This window comes from Caloenas nicobarica, chromosome 26, assembly GCF_036013445.1.
Source record: "Caloenas nicobarica isolate bCalNic1 chromosome 26, bCalNic1.hap1, whole genome shotgun sequence".
Classification (NCBI taxonomy): domain Eukaryota; kingdom Metazoa; phylum Chordata; class Aves; order Columbiformes; family Columbidae; genus Caloenas; species Caloenas nicobarica.
The window spans coordinates 6,074,247-6,092,524 of NC_088270.1; the positions used below are offsets into that span (position 1 = coordinate 6,074,247).

General features: G+C 42.9%; 1 protein-coding gene across 3 annotated transcripts in view; it reads left to right on the forward strand.

The window, feature by feature from the left end:
- CDON (cell adhesion associated, oncogene regulated) overlaps positions 1-18,278 on the forward strand; it is a 43,007-nt gene that overhangs the window by 23,558 nt on the left and 1,171 nt on the right. For 2 of the 3 annotated variants that reach the window (XM_065651871.1, XM_065651872.1), the window contains exons 9-18: positions 921-1,183; positions 2,520-2,694; positions 3,541-3,669; positions 4,568-4,774; positions 5,440-5,621; positions 6,331-6,436; positions 9,297-9,419; positions 11,007-11,228; positions 11,837-12,129; positions 14,320-14,399. In XM_065651871.1, the coding sequence (XP_065507943.1) occupies positions 921-1,183; positions 2,520-2,694; positions 3,541-3,669; positions 4,568-4,774; positions 5,440-5,621; positions 6,331-6,436; positions 9,297-9,419; positions 11,007-11,228; positions 11,837-12,129; positions 14,320-14,399 (1,780 nt within the window). The remainder of the gene's footprint in view (positions 1-920; positions 1,184-2,519; positions 2,695-3,540; positions 3,670-4,567; positions 4,775-5,439; positions 5,622-6,330; positions 6,437-9,296; positions 9,420-11,006; positions 11,229-11,836; positions 12,130-14,319; positions 14,400-18,278) is intronic. The other variant, XM_065651873.1, reaches the window with a different exon arrangement.

Consider the following 18,278-nt stretch of genomic DNA (forward strand, 5'->3'; position numbering starts at 1 on the left):
CCCCGCCTCCTTCCCTTCTCCCCCTCTGCAAACGGCGCTAAATAAATCGGGATAAACAAACAGGGGATCCTTGCTGGGAGCAAATAAAGAGAATTTGCCTCTTTGGGTTTTTTGTTTTAAAAGCGGCCAAAAATAGCGGCCGCACTTGCTGCTGGTATTTTAATGGAGGTTTGGAGGAATCCGCCTTGGCTTTACATGCCCGAGGAATTTTGTTTGCTTTGCAAACCGAGTTCCCTTCATTCCCTTCCCCTTCCAGACCCCGACACGGAACAGAAACCTCCACAAATCTGGGAAAAATATTAAGAAAAGAGGCACGAGGGCTCCGAACATCTGGCGGCGTTTGCGACCCCGCGGAGCCGGCGATGCTTCCCAAATTTCTCGCTTTATATATATATATATTATTTTTTATTTTTTCCTACCAAGCAAAATAAATAGGAGGCCAGAGCGGGATTTCTAGAAACTCATTGCAAATAAATTGTGCACAAAACCTGATTTTCAGCGTAAATTCTGCAACGAAGTCGTCGAGCCGATCGAAATTACAGCTGAACCTGCGGGAGGGGAATGTGCTCTTGTTGAAAAGTGCCTCATACAACAGTGCTTAATTTAAAATTTCTCCCTTTGTGTCAAAAGTATAGCTGCATATTTTACTTTTTTTATTTTAATGTGCATTGCCACTGCTTAATTTATTTGACATACAAGTCAAACCCTGTCTGCGCATCGTGTTTCAAGTTTTCTCTCTTTGTGGAAAACAAAAAAACCCCCAAACTACGCTAAAAAATAATAAGAGAAAACCTGTTTTGGCCTGAAAAAAAGGCATCTTGCTTGGAAATGGCACTTTAAAACAATTTATTTTCCCTTCTGTGCTGCGCAAATGTACATTTGAAGCTGTAACCACCCTCTTCCCTTTCCAATCACTCCAGAAACTGCCACGGAAACTAAAGAAATTCCTCCCGCCGACGTTGCCCGGCACGATTTCGCTGCCAAAACGGCCTTTTCGAGCTCGGCCCCGACCAAATCCCCTTCGGACGTGACGGAAAAAGCCATGAGTGCGGCTGCTCCCCCCGACGCCCCCATCATCCTCAGCCCCCCGCAGACCCCAAAACCTGACACCTACACCCTGGTTTGGCGCTCGGGCCGGGACGGGGGTTCGCCCGTCAACGCTTATTTTGTCAAGTATCGCAAGGTAACGTTTCTCCCATTTTTCCCATTTCTCAAGGAATTTGCATTAAAAACCACGCGGCGTCAGGCCGGAGAATATAAAAAATAGTTGAACCTCCGCGTGAGTGCAGCTCAGTTTAGTTTGTCACAGGCATCCTGTTCTGTTATCTAATAATATCTATTGATACCTACTTTGAAATGAGATTAATTCAGGGTTTTATTTATTTGATGGGGATTTGGGCTCCGGGGCCGCAGCTTCAGTGATGTTAAAAATATATTTGTGTGAGCGAGGCTGAATCCGGCGGGGACGCTTAAGATCCAAAGGGAAGCTTAGGCTTAGCCTAACTGTCAGAATTTGCGCCTTTGCGTCCCAAAGACATTCTGTTAAACCAAAATTAGATAATACAAACCTAAACTGAAATTTCTGAAGCAAAAATCGTGCGTCAACCACGAGATATTTTAATTAAAATCAGTGCCAAGCGACGCCCGTGCTTGGTTCTTCCCAGCAAACGCGGCAAAGCCATTGGTTTTATTTTCCAGAAACTTCTTTTTTAATCCTCTCCATCCTGATCTTGGCTTAACCTGGAGGCAACACTTCCATTTTTGACTTTGGATTTTTTGTGGGCGCTTCACAAAACCGTAACCTTGGATAATCCACAGTGTTTACATCTCCTGTCCCTGTTTTCTTAAAGTCTTATGTTGTTTAGTCGTTTATTTTTGGTAGAATCTTCGTCTTTTCCTTCGGGATTGGGGGTAATTTTTTCCTGCAAAGGTCAACCCTGAATCTCATTCCTTTCTTAAACTGAGCTGGTGATTCCGCTATTAAATTAAAAAATGGGAATTTTTTTTTAAAAAAAAGAAACACGCATTAATAAAACCCAAATCTTTGGCTGCCCTGCTGATTTTTTTTTTTTTTTTTCCCAAGCCTCAAGAAGTAACTAAAACATGTTTTTGTTGCTCGTATTTTAACGGAAAAGCCGGGATAGTTGAGGAAACATCTCTTTCTAATTAAGGCGCTAATGTCACACCCGCCGCCAGCTAAAGGCGGATTAAACTCTATAAAATCATTTGGTCTCTCGCTGGTTTAGCCACGCGTGAAAATGACCATTTTTTTCCCCAAAAACAAGGGAAAACAAGTCGAGTTTATCACATGAAGTTCGTTGCAAAAGTGCTGATTTGTGGCAGAAGCACAAATTATAGGAAAATACACAGAATTTTGCTGAGTCCCGGAGGGCCTTTGGATGCCGGTGTGCGAAGACGATGAGGGATTAGGGGGTTAGGCTGGGTTTTAGGCCAGGTTTTAGGCTGGTTTATACTCCTTTGGCTGCTGACGTTTAGCGCTCTGTCCCTGCGTGGCGCAGCTGGATGACGGCGGCAGCGCGGCGGGGACCTGGCACACGGTGCGCGTGCCCGGCAGTGAGAACGAGCTGCGCCTTAACGAGCTGGAGCCCTCTAGCCTCTATGAGGTGCTGATGGTGGCGAGGAGCGCGGCCGGCGAGGGCCAGCCAGCCATGCTGACCTTCCGCACCAGCAAAGGTGGGTGCGCAACGATGTCCCCCGTGGCCTCCGCTTCTCGGGGGACGTTTATTTCAATTCCATCAACTCTGTGTTTTCTGCTAAGCCACCCCAAAGCTTCTCCCGATCTCTAGTCTCACCCCAAACCTTCTCCAGATCATTGGTCCCACCACAAACCTTCTCCAGATCTTACATCCCACCATCTTCTCCTCTATCCCACCATCACAAACCTTCTCTGGATCTTCTGTCCCATCGTCTGCTCCTCCATCCCACCACCCTAAATGTTCTCCAGATCTTTGATCCCACCACCCCAAACCTTCTCCAGATCCTTGGTTCCACAACAAACCTTCTCCAGATCTTTGGTCTCACCACAAAACTTCTCCAGATCATCCATCCCACCGTCTTCTCCTCCATCCCACCCCGTCCCACCACCCCAAACCTTCTCCAGATCATTGGTCCCATCACAAACCTTCTCCAGATCTTCCATCCTACCATCTTCTCCTCCATCCCACCATCACAAACCTTCTCCAGATCTTCTGTCCCATCATCTTCTCCTCTATCCCACCACCCTGAACATTCTCCAGATCTTTCGTCCCACCACCCCAAACCTTCTCCAGATCCTTGGTCTCACCACAAACCTTCTCTAGATCTTTGGTCTCACCACAAAACTTCTCCAGATCTTCTGTCCCAGCATCTTCTCCTCCATCCCACTACCCCAAACCTTCTTCAGATCTGTGGTCTCACCATAAACCTTCTCCAGATCTTCTGTCCCACCATCTTCTCCTCCATCCCACCCCAAACCTTGTCCAGATCCTTGGTCCCATCACAAACCCTGACCTGACATACTGTACATCAAATTCTTCTTAGAAAGAACCTCATCCTCGAAGAACACTCAGGCTCCGTCTCTGCCAGCTGGTGTCCCCAAACATCCTGTCGTCCACGAGGGGACAAATAATTTCGGTGTTGTCCTCCCGGACCCGTCCCGGCACAGCGGGGGTAGGTGCCAAAAACCAAAATTCTGTTGCAAGTGGAGATAAATCCAATTTAATTTGTGTTTACCACAGCTTGCGGTGTGGCTAAATCTACCAAATTCATGTTCTAATCTCACAAAAATCTAAAATTTCCAAGGACGCTCTCAAGTAAGATTTTTCACGTGTCACCTGCAATCTTCCTGCTGATATTTAAAATTGCTGTTGCTTTTTTTACTAAATACTCTGGTTTTTTCTTCTTCCTCTGGGTCTTCGTTAGCGTTAATGAGGATAAACTGATTTAGTGAAGCCGGACGGTTGTCAAAATGTTTTTTGGCAGCTTTACTAACACCTTTTTCTCTCTTTTCTGCTGCTCTCTGTAACCCAGCGAGTTCAGTAAGTACTGATCGTTCCTTGCACGCTTCGTTTGCGCGGCGTTCCCCTCTCGCTCGTTAGTGCCGATATGTTGCCTTGGAGGAATTTCAAATTTAAAATTTTCCAAAACAATATGTTTTTCAAAACAACAACCGAATTTTGCAAAGCAAGAACCACATTTTGCAAAGCAAGAACCACATTTTTCAAAACAATATCCAAATTTTTCAAAACAACCACATTTTTCAAAACAATAACCACATTTTTCAAAACAACAACCACATTTTTCACTTAAAGTTTCTCTTTCCACGTAGGGCCAGCGCAACCCCGTATCTTTTGTGATTATTATATTGATGAAGTAATCAATTAATAAAGAATTCTTTTATTTTCTGCTCATCAAGCGTCTTTTCTAGACAAGGAATCATTCCAGGGTGGTTTAAGATCCTCCTTATTAACACACAAAGTCTAATTTAATCAGTCGCGACGGAAAAATCCAATAAAATCAAACTTTTGGTCGCCTCAGATCCTTTTTTTGAGGGAATTTCTTGTTGCAGTCCCTGAAGCCCCCGACCGTCCCACCGTCTCCGCAGCCTCGGAATCGTCCGTCTACGTCACCTGGATCCCTCGTGCCAACGGCGGTTCCCCCATCACCGCCTTCAAAGTCGAGTTTAAGCGCTTGGGCCGGAGCAGCGACTGGCTTGTGGCAGCCGAGAACATTTCTCCCGCCAAGCTCTCCGTGGAAGTTCGCAATTTGGAGCCAGGTATTAAAAAAAACACCAATTTTTTTCACCTCGTCTCGTTGTTGGTGTCTTTGAGCAGAGAAGGCACCACTTTGGTTGTTTCGGTTTCAATTCTACTTTGGTTGTTTTGGTTTCGCTTCTGCTTCGATTATCCTGGGTTTGGTTTGGTTCGGGGATTTTTTTGGTGGAATCGGAGCTCGTTACATAAATTCAAGTTGATTTCTGGCTTTCCAAGTAGAAAAACAAAACAAACCAAAATCCTCCCCACATAAACCAAAAAGCAACCAAACCCCAACCAACAACCCACTACGAGAATTTAATACTCGTTCCTGTGCTCAGGAGGGTCGTATATTATTCCTATTTTTAATTTTTTAAGTGCTCCAAACGCAATAAGAATAAAATGTATTAATGGGAAAACGTGTCTCCTGGATTTTCCTGCTGTCCAGCCCTGAAATCTCAGGGAGAGAGAGCGACGAGCGTCCCTTAAAACATAATTTTGCAATTTAAGGATTTCCCAAGCCGGTGCAGCCATTTCCATCTCTGCATTTGGATTTTTCCGGAGTGGATTTCCCTGATTTTTTCATTTTCCTGATGTCCGCGCTCGCCGTTTCTAATCCGTTTCATCTCTCCTAGCGCTCGTTTACCTCGAAACTCTTAATCCTTTGGATCTTTTTGGCCCTTTTCAGGAGAAATGTACCGGTTCCGCGTCATCGCTGTCAACAATTTGGGCGAGAGCCCCCGCAGCGCCGCGTCCCGGCCCTACCAAGTCGCCGGCTTCACCGGCCGCTTCTCCAGCCGCCCCGTGGCCGGGCCACACATCGCCTACACTGAGGCCGTCAGCGACACGCAGATCATGTTGAAATGGACGGTGGGTGCCGGTGTCTCAAAATTTAGACCCACGCTCAGGCTTAACTCGGCCCAAACTCCCGTTCGCGCGACGATTTGACTCCATTTCCCGCGATTCCCGCCGCTTTTGGTGGCTTAGGCCGGGCTTAATACCCGCGCGTCAAAGTGGAAACATTTTTCTTTCCCCCGTTACTGCATCTTCTCTAAACAAGTGCTTTAAAATCTCCAAACCCGCAGAAATTCTTCGCTCTTGTTTTGAAATCCAACCCTCCGGTATATTTTGGAGGGTTTAACGTGTGGAGTTCCCGGCGTTCATTTGCTCGGCTCACTCGTTAAGGATAATAAACTCCAAATAACCTCTGGTTCCTCGGGAGGCCGCATAACTTCAACTCAAATATCCCTGAGCTGAGTTTGAGAGCAACCTTAACTCTTTCTGAACTAAAACCTCTCTTAACTTTCCCATGAATCCCGCAGATTTTCTGGCAGTTCGTGGTCAAACCCAAATTAACAGTTTGGGAAGTGAAGTGGCAGCCCCAACTCGGGCTTTTGGCCCCGTGTCACCCTCTTTTTTTTAATTCATGATGACAAAATAATCGGGTTGTGCGTTGTAGCTTTGGTGCAAACCTCCTCTTGCACCAAAATCCGTATTTCAGGGCAATATTTAGTGAAAATGGCTCAGCAAGACTCAATTAATTCAAAATTTTTGTCTTTAATTTCGAATTTTCTTGCAGTATATCACGTCCAGCAACAACAACACCCCCATCCAAGGATTTTATATTTATTACCGGCCCACAGACAGCGACAACGACAGCGACTACAAGAGGGACGTCGTGGAAGGTAGGGCTTAACAAAACCTCGCCTAACTGCCTCGGCTGGGTATAGACCAGACCTAAACTAAGACTAAGTCTTGACAATGTCTTTTGGCGACGTAACGTCAAGTTTTGCCCACACTTGAGCTCTTTTCTTCCATCTGGAGCCTCCTCTAGGTGGAAATTTAAGAGCTAAAACCGGTTTTAAGTCCGTGGCTTGTACAAATCCTTCGCATCAATCTCTTTAAACCGGCTTTGCTTAAACTCGTCGGGGAAAGAGTGGCATAAATAAGATTTAAAGTGGCATAAACCCACCTGGGTTACCCCCCCATCGTCATAATTAGTTGTTTTTTAAGATTATTCCCTCAATTTTTTTAAGCCAGCTGTGTAATTCTCTCCTCACACCCCACTTCATTGCCATATTTGCGCTTCGTTTGGCCTTTTAATCAAATTATTTTTGTTTTCCCTGCGCACATTAGGTCATAATTTTCCTGGAAGAACTTATTAGATATGTCTCGATTAGTCCAGAAGTGGAAAAAACTCTTTTAAAAACATTTTCCTGAGCAAACATGCTGATCTCATCCCGTCCCAATGACATTAATTATTTTTCCCCCCTCATTTATTTCACTTACCAGAGGAACGACCCTTTATTTTGAATATTTTTTTCCCCTGCCAGACAATACCCTGCACAGTATTTTGACACTTTAATGCTATTAAATATCCAAATTAACTCCTTTCTGGTTGATTTTTTAATTCTTATTTTATTTTTTTTCCAAAACCTGCGACAGAAACTTATTTGCTGGAAATATTTCAACTTAAAACTTTGCTACGCTTCCCTAAATTAGCTTTTTGGAAAGAAAAAACAATAAAAAAATTTTTTTCACTTAAAGTGTGATTGGAAGCATTTGATGTGAAAGAAACGCGGGACTTTAAGGTATTTTTGCCATAAATCCCTTTTGTTTTTTTTTTAACCTTGGGATGAATCTCTCTGGTTTTTGACAGGGAATTTTATCTTGAGACAACGGCGCGAGTCGTGGAAAACGCGTCGTGATACCAAGTCCTGGCTCTTCCTGTTAAATTTTGTCTTTCCAGACGCTCAAAACTGCAAAAACCTGGGATTTTTTTCCCTCAGAAATGCCGCTAGGGGCAAAAATCCGATTTTATTTTAAGACAAAAAAGCAAAAATGCTTCACTCAAATGGCTCCTCAGAACCTTTAAGCCAAATTTGCATCAATACGCTGAATTTTTCTCTCTGGAGGGTCCTGAAAGTTGAATTTTGGCTGTAGATTCTGCCCGATGTCAAATGTTTCGATATTTTTCCCTGCGAATGGTCGAAGTGGAAACATCAAACCTGGGGGAGTCGACACCCCCGGGATGGTCGGGAGGGGAGACGGGAAGAGATGGGTCAGAATCTGGGGGAAAAACGGGCGATTTAGGGAAAAGCTGCAGCTTCGGGCGGCCCTGGGGCGAGGGATGGAGCCTGGAGTTGGGGGGTGTTCCGTTTTGTTTCATTTCATTTCATTACTAATTTAATTTAATTTCTTCTTATTATAATTTTTATTTTTAGTTTATTAGTATTATTAATTTAATTTTATTTTTATTCTGATACTTCTATATTTTTCTGATTATTATACCTTTACTTTATTATTACTTATTTTCCTTTCTTTTTATTTTTTAATTTAATTTTATTTTTTATTTTATTATTATTATTCATTTTACTTTTATTATTATAGGGTTTTATTTTTATTTCATTTTATTATTATTCATTTTATTTTCTTATTGTTTATTTTTATTATTATTCTTAATTTTTTATTTTATTATTTGTATTTTATTTTTTATTTTTATTTTTTAATTATTACCTTTTTTATTTTTAAAAATCTATTATTCATTTTATTTTTATTATTTACCTCTCATTTATTTATTATTTATTATTTATTTTATTATTATTTAAATTTTATTTTATTGTTTGTTATCATTTTTTACTTTTTATTTATATTTTCCTTTATTTTTCCTTTCTCTTTTCCTTTCTTTTCCTTTCCTTTGTTCTCCCCCTGCCCAGATCAGCCTCTGTCTGGGTCTCTCGGCAACAGCTCAAACACTCCAAGGTGGATTTTCCCCGGGGGATCGTGAGCCCTCAAACAGTTAATTAAACTGTTTATTAAAATGTGTCACAGGGCAGTGAAAGTAAAAAGGCAAAGTGATTTATACCCCAGCGCTCGGGGCTTCGGGAGCTGGAACGAACCTCTGGCCAGGAGCCAGGCCTGAAAAAATCGCTTTATTTGACATTTCTTGACTCGCACGTTCAATTATTTGCGACCCAGATGGATCTTTCCTGCAAAAAAACGGGCAAATTGGGTCAATCCAGGGAATCCTGCGAGTTTCCAAACCGGGAAGTGATCTTCTTGTAGTCCCTGTCCCCAGTTTAATCTGATTATTGTGCCATTTTTCTCTGTATTAAACTCAACCCTTGAGCAATTTAATATTGAACATGTGCAGAACCGCTGTGGGTTTAAAATTTTTATTTATTTTTAATTTTTTTTTAAACTCTGATATCCATTTTTTAAGTTTAACACCTTGTGTAGAAAAAGCTATTTTTTAAAAATTAAATTAAAAATACTGAAAAAACCCAACTTTTATTCATCAAAACACTCTTCTGGGAATCAATTTCGCAAGAAAATTTGAGTTGTGATTTACAACAAGTCCACAAAGTATTAATAAACCCCCTGAATTTTATAAAGCCGCCGCGACACATACCTAGGTCTACCTCCTGCAAGTAAATAAAATTGAATTTTAATTTTAATTGCAATTTTAATTTTAACTTAAATTTCAATTTTTAATTTTAATTGCAATTTTAATTTTTAATTCTTTCTTTTTTTTTTTCTTCGTAGGTACCAAACAGTGGCACTTGATCAACCACCTGCAGCCGGAGACGTCGTACGACATTAAGATGCAATGTTACAATGAGGGCGGCGAGAGCGAGTACAGCAACGTCATGATCTGCGAAACCAAAGGTTTGGGCACAAGATCGGCAATTTTGGATCCTCGGGTGGAATTTTGGGGATGTGGGGGGGGTTGGTTTGGGTGGAACGGGACACGTCAAAGCCCAGAGGGGCTCTTGGCAAAGCCCCGCGGGTTTCCTGCCCTGGGGGAGAATATCGTTAGTCAGGGGCGGCCTCGTGGGATTGTTTCTTTTTCTTCCTTTTTTATAGATATTATTTCTAATTTTCTTCTTTCTTCTTTTTTCCTTTTTCTTTTTTTCTTTTTTCTACTTTTTCGTTTTCCCTTTTATTCATTTTTCCCTTTTTTCCCCTTTTTCCCTTTTTTCCCTTTTTCATCTTTTTTTCCCTTTTACCACGTTTTTTCCCTTTTTATTCCTTTTCCCCCCCCCTTTTTCCCCCCCCTTTTTCCCCCCCTTCCCCCCCCCTTTTCCCCCCCCTTTTCCCCCCCCTTTTCCCCCCCCTTTTCCCCCCCCTTTTCCCCCCCTTTTCCCCCCCCTTTTCCCCCCCCTTTTCCCCCCCCTTTTCCCCCCCCTTTCCCCCCCCTTTCCCCCCCCTTTTCCCCCCCTTTTCCCCCCCTTTTCCCCCCCCTTTTCGCCCCCCCTTTTCGCCCCCCCTTTCCCCCCCCTTTCCCCCCCCTTTTCCCCCCCCTTTTCCCCCCCCTTTTCCCCCCCCTTTCCCCCCCCCTTTTTCCCCTCCCTTTTTCCCCCCCCTTTTTCCCCCCCCTTTTTTCCCCCTCTTTTTTCCCTTTTTTCTTTTTCCCTTTTTTCTTTGTTTTTCTTTTCTCTTTTCCTTTTTTATTTTTCTTTTTTCTTTTTTCTCTTTTTCCTCTTTTCTCTTTTTTTCTTCTTTCTTCTGTTTTTTTCTTTCTTTTTTCTTTTTTTCCCTTTTTCTCTCCTTTTTCCCTCGCCCCACCAGCCCCTCCAGCCGCCTGCCCTGGTCTGTGCGTCTGGTTTGTGTCTCGGGGGCTCCGTGACACGTTGTGTACGCGCGGATCTCGGCTCCCTCCGAGCAGCTTCATTCCAAACCAGGAACCTCTTCTTCAGCTTTTTTACATTTTTAGTGTCCAAAAAAAAAAGGTTTTTTAGATTTTTGGTGTCTTTTTACATTTTTAGTGTCAAATGCAATGAATCCAAGCTGTGGTGTGCTGAAAAAAAAAAATCAGTTTAATCCCAGGGTTAAACTGGCATCATGTTTTCGGTGATTTTTTTCGTTCAGCTCTTTGCATTTTAACTCTTCTGGCTTGGAAAGGGGGTGAGCAGGGTTCACATCACATCAAACCACCTCGTCTGGCAGCCGCCGGGCGATAAAAATGCGCATTGTGGTTCTGCCCGACCTCAGAAGTGGAAAAACTTGGGCTTTTTTGAGACGGGAACGCAGTTCTGCATCATTCCAAGTTCTGAGTGACCTCAGCGAGCTGGAAAATCACCTTTTTCCAGGGCAAACCATTATTACCCAATAGTTTTTATATTATAGGTTTTTAATATTGACTTGGAATCTTGATGACTTGAAGAGAAGGCGTCCAGCGCAGCGCTAATTATTTTAATAATGAAAAATACACATTTAATGACTGTACATGTGTTTGGTTTTGATCCTGCCCAGTGAAACGCACGCCCGGAGCGTCTGAATACCCAGCGAGGGACCTGAGCACCCCCCCGAGCCCCCCTGAGCGCGTCGGTGGTGCCGGCCCGGCCAGTGGCTCCGGCCGCGGCAGCGACACGTTGTACCTGATCGTGGGCTGCGTCCTGGGCGGCATGGTCCTCATCCTCATCATCTTCATCGCCATGTGCCTCTGGAAGAACCGGCAGCAGAACGCCATGCACAGTGAGTTTGCATTTCCTTCCACGACAAAAATAATATCAAAATAAAATCAGTAGCGTTAATATTTTAGGAATGGGAAGTGCTTTCCTATTATAAGCCAATATTTAGAGGCTTCAACTTGAAGTGCCTGAGCAGGTTTCTCGTCATTGCATCTCAAAATTCATGAGTAATTATAAATACTTGTTAAAAGTGGAGGCTTAAACCCTAAATTTCTCTTTCTTGGGTGTATCTGGAAAGAAAAAGCACTCTCAGCTTTGCGCTTTCTGCAGCCCGTGTTCTTTTTCAAATGGCAAAGAGAAATAAAACTTCTCACAAGATAAGATATTGTCTTCAAGCAGCCTGGAGGTATTTTCTGGAAATATTAATAATCATAATAACTCAGAGCAGAGGGTCTATCGATGATACAAATGGACTGGTTTTATTAATTGGACGCTCTTCATCAGCCAAGTCCTTTCAGACCAGCGTTCCTGGTCTTGCTCTTTTCCATCTCTACATTTGCATACCAAGCGCTTAGATATTAAAACTAATTTATGAAATCTGCAAAAGGAGAAAATAAATTTGTTTTGAGACGCTCGTTTCACTTCTCATCTCGGTCACAACGTTTTTTGCAGAATACGACCCTCCCGGCTACCTCTACCAAGGGGCCGATATCAACGGGCAGATGATCGAATATGCGGCTTTACCCGGCACCGGCCGAGTCAACGGCAGCGCCCACGGCACCTTCATCCCCAACGGCACCTTCGTCCCCAACGGCAGCGGCTGCCCCCACATCCATCGCCAGGTCGCTAAGGGCGTTAACGGGGCGACCAACGGAGCCGGGTTGTACCCCGGGCACAGCGACTCCCTGTCCCGGCATCCCCACCGCCTCCTCAATGTAAGCCCAGCTGGAAAGCTCAGCCTAGAGGTTGGTGTTGAGCCAGGCCCTGTAGAACCAGGCTTAATACGGGCAGGGGGAAACTCTCTCCCGTTGATAACAGCCAGTCGTGCTAAATTACTTATCCCGGAGGAAGCATCTGGGCTGAGATTCGCGATGCGAGCGTCACGGTTTTCATTTGAGGGGGATCGGGTGACGGCAAGAATTCCACTGACTCTGGGAAAGCGCTGAGAAAGCCGCGCGTACATCTGGGGTTTCTCAATCTGCCCGTTAAAGAGATTTAATTAGAGCTGCTTATTCTGCAGCTTTATGGCTCGCCCGCTTTTCCCCCACCTGTTTCAGATCTGGAACTCGAGGCAACGTTATTAATTATGGCCGAGCACGAAGGGAGCGGGAGGTTCCATAAAGTAAAACGCCCTGTACATCTCAAAATGCAGCAACATAGTAACATGATATTTTATTTTTTTAATATTTTTCAGTCCCTTGCTTGTGACTGAGGCTCGTTTTTTTGTTTTGAAGTATAACATAAAATTAAAAACTTAATTCAAGCCTCTGTACACTGTGGAAAAATAACTTCATTTGCTGAAATGCGTCCCGTTTCCAAGAGAGAAGAATGATTTCATTATTGTCTCTGGAAACAGATGGCTCGCGTTCAAACTGATGCAAACTTACTCAAAACTGTGAACGTTGCCCAGGAAAACTGAGAGAAAAAAAGTTCAAAAGTCTGAATAACCCAGGGCAAAAAAAAAAGGGGCCATTGTTTGTGTAGTTGGACACAAGCGCTTCCTTTTATTGAACAACAAATTAGCGCTTGCACAGTAGTCGCCACTTGAGATAATTCCAGCTTTGAGTCCAGACTAGTTGCTTCTTCACCTTATTTTGTCTTCGCTCCACTTGTGTAGCAAGAAATCATGTTTTTTCGGTTCTTTTGAAGAGCAACCGAGGCCCAAATTATGGTTTTTTGGCCCTGTCCAACCTTCTGGTGAGTAAAACTCTCCAAAAGTTTAAGCCCTTGGGATGAGAGGATTTTTGCAGCGCTGAAAATCTCACTCGTGAGAAAGTTTAGAGACTCAAATCCATGTTTTATCCTTCCTATTTTTTTATTTTTGGGGAAAAATAAGGAATTAGGGACATGGTGAGACAGGTCTCAGAGCAAGATGGGACATGCAACGCCACCGTCTCGCTGCTGATAATAGACTGCGTTGAGTTTTTCTTCCATATTTTAGAAATTTTGAGTCAAAAATCTCATCCTGGAGCAGGACGTTCTCCTCCTCGTTAGCACTCGCTTAATTGTTTCATTGATTGGGCTGAGTTAGGAAGAGAGCAGCTGGCAATCAAGGCTAATTAGGCATTTCCTCGATGCTCCCTATTGTCTCAAAAACTGAAGGATAAAACTCGTTTTTGTGAAAATAGGGGTTGTTAGAAGTTCCCTACTGCTGAAATCTCAAAAATCAGGTGGTTTTGCCCCAAACTGGCTCCTCCCCAGCCCCATTTTTGTGAGTGGCTCCTGCCTCGTCGCCCGCCCGCTCATTAACAATGAGGTATGTGTTAATCTGGGCGTTCGGACTCGTTCCTAACGAGCGGTTCGGCCAAAACTAACACGGCCAAATCCCTCTCGCCCCAAGTCACTGCTGGCTGAGCACTCACCCCATCTGTACAAATACAAAGCGTCTCAAAAAATCAAAAAAAATCAGCGTCGCGAAGTAAACTCGACCTAATCGGAGTAATTACCGGCAAGCGGGATGACTTGACGTTGTGACATCAGCCCCGCAAATTTAAGGCTCCGTCTCCCTGCTCGCTAACGAGCGGCATTTTGCTTTCACGTCTGTCATTGGCGTTAAAAATAAACATATTTACACCGTGGTTACTAAATTAAACCTGGGTTTATTTAAGCTGAGAACAGACCAGGGAAATTACCACATACTTGTTGGAGTTGGAGTTATTTACTTTTCTCTTGACACGAAAAACCCTCCGCGCGGCTTCGGATAATGACTCAGTGTTGCCGCGGATCTGCAGATTGATAAGGTGATTAGTTTAAAAATGAAATAAAATTCGAGTTTAAAAATGAAATAAAGGGGATGTGGGGCGCTAGTTTGAGCTGAACCATATGGCAAGAAATGCCGCTTTTTGGTCGCTTCCAAGAGGCCCGAACCATGTTTTGGCTATAATATGCTCAAATAACAATTAATTTATATACTTTTTTAATTAATCACGCTGCAGGGCGGCGGGATGTACACAGCGGTGCCACAGGCCGACCCCGCCGAGTGCGTCAGCTGCCGGAATTGCCGCAACAATAACAGGTGAGATAAAACTCGCAGGAATTTCACCAACAAAACTGTGTTCAACCCAGCGTGACCATCGCCGATGGTCACTGGGATGGTATAAAACCATTTATTAAACCCCCCCGAGCCCATTTTGCTCAACTCTGATGCAGGTTGAGTGCTGGATTTTTCATTTTTTAAACCTTGTTTTCCTTGGTTTCAAGATAACAAAATCATTCCGTGTGGAGTTTGTCAAATAGGATTTAGTTTGGCTTCTGTATTTTACGTTTCTTGCCGATCTCTTAAAAACGAGCTTTGTGTTCACAACCTATTTTCTGTTAAAACATGGGATTTGAGGTTTTTCAGGAGCAGTTTGACCAGCCATTGTCATCATGCCATTTTTTTTTTGCGTGAGAAAAAGCCTTTTTGTATAAAATAAGGGAAAATAATCCATCTTCGACATCGTAGCTGGGAGTCTGGATTTTTATTAGATTTTTTTTTACGTTTTAAAGAATATCTTTCCAGGCTGCCGACTAAATCTCTGGTTATTTTAATGGCTAAAAATAGGACTGAAAGTCAGACGTGCTGGACGGCTCAGCCCGGTAAATTCTGGATTTTTTCAACTGGACTTTGAATTTTCGGCCTTATTAAAATCAGCAGCTGCCCTGAGCTGCACATCTGGAGAAGCTGAGTTGAAACGAAGCTGTTGTTGACAGCAGAAAACACGTTCGCTCTGTTTTTACGGTTTTACTTTTAAAAATATAACTCAGAATAGGCTTTAAATCCTTCCTCTTACTTATATAAATACATGTGTGATGGTGTGATTGAGACAGGATGTTTTATGCCATAATTAAGAGCTTGTTTTCCTGTTTTAAGCACCATTTCATTTTTAATTGCTCTTTTTTTTTCTCAAGAATTAGTTCGGTCCTCTGCAAATCTACCGTCCCTCCCCGATGGGCCATCAGCAGGGCCTGAACTTTGAATTTTCACGTCCTTTTTCTATATTTGATGACTCAAGAGGGAAACAAGTTGTCCCTTAACAGCTGCCTCACCCCAGTGGGATAATTAACCTCTGTTTGGCAGCAGAACTGCGTGGCCGGGACCGTTCCCGTCCCCTCCCGGCACCGGGGGAATTGATGGGGGACATGGGAGAGGGGACAGAAACGAAGAGGAGGAGGAGGAGGAAGGTCTGAGGGGTTTGGAATTTGAGGCTGGATTAATTTCCCCCGTTTTTGCTCAACCTCGTAGCTTGGTGTAAAAGTCATCACCGTTTTTGACAGTGAATTTTAAACCGTTATAACTCGGCTCAAACGCTTCTTGATTAATCAAAATAGGAACCATTCCGATCAGCGAGAAATAAGTTTGTTTATTCCTCTATCATAAAAATCCGAACTCTCGGAAAGAGTTTTCTGCATCTTGCTGGTTGTGGAAGCGTTTTCCCTGCCAAACGTTGTCAAGATGCTTGAAGAAGTGGCTGTTGGTTGGCGAGAGCTCAGGTGAATCTGGTGAATATTCCCCAATTTGTTCCACTTCGGAAGCATCGGTTGTAACCATGACCTTTTTTTGGTGCAAATTTGACTTTGGGAAGCACTTTGGAGGTTCTTGGTCTGACCACTGAGCTGGTCATCACCGGTTGTTGTATAAAATCCATTTTTCATTGCACATCACAATCCAATTGAGAAATGGTTTGTTGTTGTTGCGTAGAAGAAGAGAACACAATGCTTCAAAACGGTGATTTCTTTGATTTTCTTCGGTCACTTATGGAGCTTTTTCACCTTTCCAATTGGCTTCAAATGCCAAATGACTGTAGGATGGTCGCCGTTGAGTTCAGGTCGTCACTGAGTTGTGGTCAATGTTGAATTCTGGTCGAAGTTGAGTTGTGGTCAGAGTTTAGTTCTGGTCGATGTTGAGTTCTGGTGGATGTGGAGTTCTGGTGGATGTTGAGTCAACGTTGGATTGTGGTCAACGTTGGCTTCTGGTCAATGTTGAGTTCTTGGGCAACTCCTCGTGTGGTTGGAAGAGAATCAGCGTTGATGATGCTCCCAACTGGTCGTTGTCACTTTCCGATGGCCGCTTCTCATCTTCACGGCTCTCGTCTCCTTTATGAAACATCTTGACCCACCACTGTATGTTAACGAACCACCTTCGTTAGCAGTTCCTGCGCCAAACGCCTCGTTGATGCCGTGAGTTGTCTCTGCTGCTTTACGCCCTATTTGGGACTCGAAGAAGGAAGTCGCTTACATTAGCTTTTTACTTGGCATCATTTCTATAGTCTAAAATAAATATAAAATAAACAGCGAGTGATAAGTCAGTAACAAAAAAAACCATAAAGTGAGAGACGCACCCAAATTATCGCAATTTTGGGGCTAAAACCAGGCAATTCCCTTCATAAACGAGCCGATTTCCACCTGGAATTATTCTTAATTTGGACTGAATTTAGCGGTCGCTCGAATTGCGACACCACGCAAATAAATCCTAAAAAATTAGGTATATTAAATAACCATCTGTTTTCAGCAATAGCCATCTCGGAGCGGGTTTTATTATGATGGTGGTGAAACCTGGTTTTTTTGTTTAAATTAGTACTTTATGCCCTTGTGGAGCTTTGCCAGAGGGAGGAGCTGCTGAAACGCGGACAAAGTCGAGTGTGGTTTGCACTTCTTATTATACATTAGGACTGAAAACTGATTTTAAAAATTTTTTTCTCTCTTTCTTTGGTGTTTTTGCACTAAAATTTTCCAACTACCTCATGGTCACGGAGGAATTGGCATTTTTACAAATCTCTTTTCTTTGCAGATTCGCTTTATTTTACTCAGAAATACGCAAATGGTTCAATAATGGGTTCCTCTAGGATTTTATTTTATTTTTAATAATAAGCAAGCACAGTCAAAAACCTCCGTGGAAAGAAATGCAAACTAATAAAAGGGTTTGTTTGAGGACCAGATGTGTTTCATGTGGCTTCTTCAGTGGCTTCTGTGGTATTTTCCTACTTGGAATAAGGATTTTTTGAAGGCATAAGGACAAAAGAGGAGGAGGAAGGGGAAATTTCCTCCTCGAGAAGGTTTATTTGTGGATTTTTTTTGTTGTTTTTTTTTAAGTTCTGGCAATAATAATCATGGTTTTCAGGTAAAAATATCAACCACGGTTCCAAGCCTGGAGGACAAGTCCCCCCAGAGTGATGTTTTTATCCATCACCCTGATCTTTTTAATTTAAATTGATGGAATAAAAGTGCTTTTTGGTACTTTAGGCAGGATTTTACTGTGATTTCCCACCTTAATATCTCCCAGTTTTAAACTCTGTTTGAGTTTAGGACTGATCTGGTGGCTGATACCCTGTTGCTGGTGATGTCAAAGTCCATTTTTCCCCGAATTTATTTAAATTTGGCAGCAAAAAAACACCCTTAGCGCTCGTGTTTCTATCTATATCAGTGTCTAAAACCACTTTTCAAGTGTCTCTTCAGCTCCTTTGTCTTTAAAGCTTAAATAACTTGGCTGTAATAATTAATTCAGCAGTTTAACTTCATTTTCATGGCCTGTCAGGGCCGTGAAATCTTACAGGCCGCAATCCCACTGCGAGGGGATTATATTGATAATATTTTATATATCTTCCTGATTTGCTCTGATTAAACTTGGCATTTCTTTTCCAAGGTAATTAAATTTGCTGGTTTGAACTCGAGATTTTTTTTTTGACAACAAAAACGTGGTTTTTGGGGCTGCCTTGATGGCAAAACGGGCCTGGACGTCGGGTCGTTGACGTGGGGAGTAGCCGAGAGTGTGTTTTGAATAGTTTGGGATTAAAAAAACGCTCGATCCTATTCTTTATGTTGGGATTAATAAAAAAACAAATCTAAAATTTATTTGGTGAAGTGTCTGAGTGTTGTTAGAGTGATGGAAGTAATTAAAAAATTGCATTTTTGCGAG